Source organism: Merops nubicus, unplaced genomic scaffold (assembly GCF_000691845.1).
Source record: "Merops nubicus isolate BGI_N331 unplaced genomic scaffold, ASM69184v1 scaffold21671, whole genome shotgun sequence".
Lineage (NCBI taxonomy): Eukaryota > Metazoa > Chordata > Aves > Coraciiformes > Meropidae > Merops > Merops nubicus.
The window spans coordinates 8,612-14,391 of NW_008586522.1; the positions used below are offsets into that span (position 1 = coordinate 8,612).

General features: G+C 47.6%; 1 protein-coding gene across 1 annotated transcript in view; it reads left to right on the plus strand.

The window, feature by feature from the left end:
• Window positions 1-1,540: 1,540 nt before the first annotated feature.
• Window positions 1,541-5,780, plus strand: part of LOC103780986 (collagen alpha-1(V) chain-like) — a gene marked incomplete at both ends in the record, with an annotated part of 24,502 nt that continues 20,262 nt past the window's right edge. Inside the window, 3 exons of the mRNA XM_008948691.1 lie at window positions 1,541-1,672; window positions 3,430-3,576; window positions 3,690-3,938. Coding sequence (XP_008946939.1) covers window positions 1,541-1,672; window positions 3,430-3,576; window positions 3,690-3,938 — 528 coding nt within the window. The remainder of the gene's footprint in view (window positions 1,673-3,429; window positions 3,577-3,689; window positions 3,939-5,780) is intronic.

Consider the following 5,780-nt stretch of genomic DNA (forward strand, 5'->3'; position numbering starts at 1 on the left):
GATGTTCTAGGAGACAAAAACTTAGCATCTTCTGTTTTCCCAATACCATATCCCCGTTTTTGGTGGATATGTTGAAGAAAAAGCCAGAACAGTAATGACAAAACTGCTTATGGAATTAAAAAAGAAATAAAAAAAGGAAGGACTATTTCTCTTTCTTAAAATAGAAAATTGAAAACCTCTTTGCAGACATTTCTGTTAATTTTGTAAAGGTTATTCCTGGGAAACAATGACTAATAAGCTAAAACCAATGCTCGTTTTTAGGCTAAATTGCATAATTTCTGAGAGGTGCTCAGATGTTAGGAAGAGCTGCTGCAGAGATGGGTGTGATAATCTCGAAATCAGAGAGGGAAACCCCTTGCAACCTTCTTTCCCAGCCTATCTCTGCCAAAAATGGGAATACCACTGTTTTTGGTGAAGCTGATGGTCTATGGAAGGCTGAGCTCCCCATGGACCCGGTGGCACCCACAGCTGGACCACGTGCAGCTTGCGTGCACAAAGGCAGATTGGCCCCAAAACTTCAAATATAACCTTTGGTTTTCCACAGGGCTGTTTGCTTGTCTGGCCAGGCTGTGTTCAGAGCTTCTGGTTCCTATTACATGCCCAAATCATCCTCCCAGTTTTGCTGTAATGCTCCTTCTCTTTCCCCTGATGCCTTAGCCAAGTTTTTCTATTATTAAATACTACTTTTTCCCCCCTCCTAATTAAAATATCAGCTCCAATACTCCAAGTAGTAAAGTCTTGTCTTATGTAACTGCCTAGTTAAGCAGTGTGGTGGTTCTTTAGGCAACTAAAGAGCAATTTCTGCTCTGACCTTTGGGCTGTGGCTGTCACACTTTGTTCACTATAAAGCAAGTGGCGGGTTGAGCAGCCTCGGTGCCTAATGAGCTTGCTCTGTACCTGCTTTTAAATAAACCTCTACAAACCCTCTCCTTTTGTCTTTTTCTGGTTATCAGATGCATTTCTAAACTCTCTGTCTGCTGCCTTGTTGTGGGTGGAAAATTAAGGCGAGGCAAGATGTAGAAAAGGAGGAGTGATGTCTTTTGTGAGACCAATTGATGGATGGGAGAAGCAGAGAAGTTTTGAGGCCAATAAACAGGTTTTTTTTGAACTGAGCAGGCCAGTTCTGGAGCTTTGCAGAGCTGGACAGGACGAGGCAAGAAAGGAGATTTGATTGTCCCCAGGACACTGCTGATTTGGGTGTGTAAAGCCCTTTTTCACTGCACCAGCCTCACCTGGGGCTGTCAGCGCTGCTGTGCTGTGGGCACGGGGGTGACCTCTGCAGAGCTGGTTATCTTCTGGGAAGGTGTTTGGGACTGGGTGTGAAGCACGGTGACTTCACACCTCAGCAGCCTGAGATCAGTGACTGCCCTGGACGTTGGGGGTTTCACCTGGCTCCTCTCAGGCCCATGCCAGGGAGGTGGCCCTGCCAAGGGTTTTGTTTTTCATTTCTCGGTGCTGTTTATCTCCTTGACTGCAGTTTCCATCCACTATTCCACCTCCCTGACACTCTTTCCCCCCTGACACGCTTTCCTTCCCCCAGGGTGACATCCAGCAGCTCCTGATCGTGGCAGACCCCCGAGCAGCCTATGATTACTGTGAACACTACAGCCCTGACTGCGACACGGCCGTCCCCGACTCCCCCCAGTCCCAGGACCCCAACCAGGATGAATACGTAAGTCTCCTGCAGGGCCTGGGGATGCTTTTGGGGCAACAGCATCCAGCTCCCTATTACAGCTGCAAATGCACTCTCAGTTTCTTCCTCCTATCCAGTTTCCCTGTGACTTGCCTGTCAGGGCCAAGACAGCTTGTCTGGAGGATTTTCAGGTTCTTGGCTCCTGCCCTGGGGAGTTTCCCTTCCTTTCTGCACTCCTCCTGCTTCCAGAGACTGAAATGAATATTTACTTGGAGCTCTAAAACTTGCAGGAGGGACCACCTGAGCTGGGTGTGAAACACTGACCTTCCCTGGCAGGGGTTTCTGTCCAAAACAGGCATCTGTTTCTAAATTTCTACTTTTACTGTTGGACTTGTAAAAAGATCAAGCATTTTTTTCAACTTTCTTTGCAACAACAGGTGCTAAAGGAGGGGGGGAGTATTTTTGCCCCATGCATTTGACAAAATTTCATTTTGCCAGCAGTGCTCCCAGCTCATCTGTATAAGCTGCTGTGCTCAATGTTTTTTATCTACAAAGAGTCAGCCTCAGATCTTCACTTAAACAATAAAATAAAATAAAAAGACTGATGCAGGATATCTTTTTTTGTGCTGCTCAGTTAGAAATATCTGGGTGTGGATGAGATCCACAAGAGCATCATCTTTTGAAGAGGTCTCAGGCTCAGCTCACAGCAATTAATCTCTGGCACCTTCAGCCACTTCTCAGCATCTTGGCTGCCCTTGGTCTGATTTGCTGGTCCATGCACCCTTTTGCTTTCAGCTGGCCTCAGATCCATGGGCTCCTGCTGACTTGGGCTGCTGCGGAATCCCCGTGAAGCTGTCATACCATCAGCCTGCTCTCTTAGCTTTGGGATTGAATGACAAACCTGAGCCTGGCAGGCTGTGGGGAGCAGAGTGATGGCTGCAGGCAGGGCACGGGCACCCAGCCCCGGGGAAGCGCCGTAACCTCTCTGCCAGCACTTCTGGAGAAACAATAAATAAGTAAAATAAAATAGACTTGGGTATGGTCAAAATCTGTGGTAGTAGGAAAATAAAACTCTTCTTTTAGAGCCAGCAGTTCAACAAGGGCTGGCTTGTCTTAGGGCTGTGTTGCTCCCTGTAAGAATAACTCTTCCACGCGCCAGCGTCTGCTGCCAGTAAGAGCGATGGGCTGGCGAAGAGATTTGCCATGCCCGGCTGTAACCAAATGTTTTGTTTGTATTTCATTTTGAAGAATGACTGACGCCTTGTGGAAACCACTGAAAAGATCTTGTTTTTCAAGCCCTTCTGCCTGCGGGCCGCGGGTGGATGGGAAGTCACAGGGAGGCTGTTAGAGCAGTCAGAGGAGTGAAAAAGCATCCCCGCTTCTCAGAGCGGCTGTGCCGTTCTCCTGGCTTCTTCCCCTCTGTGGATAGATCAGATGTGTGACCTGAGGAGGACTCAATAGTCTGAGGTTTAAAAAAAATACATTTTTTTTCTATTTTTATGCTGTTATTGGGTGTAACTGAAGTGCTGCAGGGTAAGTCCGTCCTTTCTGATAAGGGAGAACATGCTGCAGGACCAAGAGGTGATTTGGAACCTCCTCAAATCACAGCTGTTGCCAAAGCAGCCCCAAGTCAGGCTCTTGGGGAAGGTTTCTCAGCTGCTGAACAAGAGGAAGGGAATGATTTGACTGCATCGTGGCACTGCATGGCCTCGTTGGCATGCAATGGCTAAAAGAGCTGGTAGGAACATGCTTGGGTGCTGCCAGCTTATTTTCTGCTTCTCATCTTCTCTTTGCAGTACACAGATGGGGAGGGAGAAGGTGACACCTACTACTACGAGTACCCCTACTACGAAGATGTTGATGAAGCTGTAAAGCCAGAAGCACCCACCACCAAACCCAGCACTCCCGAAGTGGCTGCTGGAGAGAGACCTGAAACCAAGCAGGTACCATGCAGGGTTCTGGCAAGGATGTGGCTGATAAATATCACCTTTTTAGAGGGGCAGGTAGTACATGACTCTTTTTATTTCTCTGATTCTGGCTTTTTATCCTCCAATAGGACTATCCTGCCCCCACGCCAGCACCTGATGAAGGGAATCCTGGTAAGAAGCCCAAAGAAGATGCTACAGTGGATGACCCTCTTGTGGATGAGTACAACTATGAGACCATTAATGAAGAGTACTTCACCCCTCTCCCCTATGAAGATGTCAACTACAACGAAGAAGTGGATCCTCAGGGTGGACTGACAGAAAACGCCGTGGAAGCTGAACTCCCCACGAGTACTGTTGTGCCCTACAATGACACTGATGTAATTTTAATGCATGTTTCTTTTCCTTTCACTGTTTTTTTTTTGGTTAGTTCTGGTACTTCGTGCTGAGAGCAAAGGAGATGTGCTCATCCCTATGGTAAATCTGTATTTGGGGCAGCTGTTGGAATAGGAATTTTCTTGTCAAATATTTTTGCTGCAAATATTTCAGGATACAGAACACAGATAGGTAGAATTTGGTTAAGGATTACTCCCCTGGAAAAACCTCTTCATATTGACATCTGCATTTCCCTGTGCAACATGGTCATCTGACAAAAAGCAGAGGTGGTGTTAAAATCCTAAGTAAAAGCATTTCATTTCAAAGCTCTTCATAGAAATTCTTAAAATGCTGACTTTGAAGGAGAACATAAATATTTTCCTTTTTGTCATTCCCACCAAATAGCACCTTTGTGTTTTTTTTCAGACTGTAATTTAAAAGAAAATTCAACACTGGAACCAACCTTTGATTTCAAATGTCAGAGAGCCCCTCCATTCTGTGCCCAGATCTGCTCGAGGATGAGATCACTCCAGGTCCCACAGCTCAGGTTTCAGTTGGAGCAATTACATTTTTAGTTACCCACACTTTAATATGCTTCAGCTGAAATATGTTGCACTTGAGACTCTTCTATCCTTAAGACTTGCCTGGGTTTTGCCTTTTATATTGGTGCTTAAATAGATGAATGCTGGTCTCTTCCTCAGATGAGACTGAGAGAAGCTGTCGTGCAGCTGCGTGCTGTATGTCACTATGCAAGGAAATCACTGCCTTAGATGAGCCAAATTCTTCATTATCCAGGAGCATCAGCAAGGGGAGTCAACAACTGGATAGCATTTCCTGGGAGGCAGGGTGGGATTTGGCAGTTTTGTGGTTGAATGGCGTAGTTATAGGACTGACAAAGTCGAGGTTTTCTGGGATGTGCTGGAGGGTGGTAAAGGAGACAGCAGAAGTTGGCCAACGTATCTGGTGTTGGACCTGGGAGCTTGAATGAAAAGGTGTTGGGGAAAATGTCCAAGGAAAAAGCTGAGCAGCTGGATGAGGCAGGAGAGGAGCCAGGCACCCCGAGGGCTGGTGGCACAGTGGGGACTGAGTCCAGCCAACTGGGGGGGAAAAAATGCAGTGGAGGAGGTTGAGCAGCCCCAAGCAGAAAAAGCTCCAGTGGATTGAGTGCCAGCCTGAGGGGACCCATGGATGGGAAACTTCTGACAGAGCCAGAAATCTTTGGCCAGGCTTGGACTTTCTAACAGAGCAGAATTAAAGATTGGACAGCGTGATGTTAAAAAAAAAACCAAACCCCAAACCCAAACTGGAAGAGGAAATAAGAGGCTCAAGAGCCACTTTAGTTGTTAGGGAAAGGAAATGAGAGGAAAGTTCAGGTAGGGAAACACCCAGTGAAGCTTTCCTTCATGAAAGCTCAGCCTGCTCTCAGCAAAGCCTCTGGTGGGGAGAGAATGCAAACTGTCCACCTCCAGCAGCTCCAGAGAAGACAGTGGTGGGATGGGGAGGGCTGCAGGACTGCTCCTGGGGTGGGATGTTGGTACAGTGAGTCTTCTGGCTGATGAGCAGAGGGAAGGACACAACTTGCCCAGCTGAAGGAGATTCCTGTGCACTGAGGCAAAGTTAACTCAGTGTGACATCAGGAAGGCTCCCAACAAGTACCAGCCTGAGGGACAAACAACCAGGAGGATATGGATTTCAGGTTTACACCTTGGAGTGGGAGCTGAGGGCTCTGCCTCAGGATGGAGGGAGGTGATTCTCCTGCTTTACTCCTCTCTGGGGAGCCCCCCCTGCAGTGCTGGGGCAGCTCTGGAGTCCTCAGCACAGCAGAGCCAGGGACCTGCTGGAGCGGG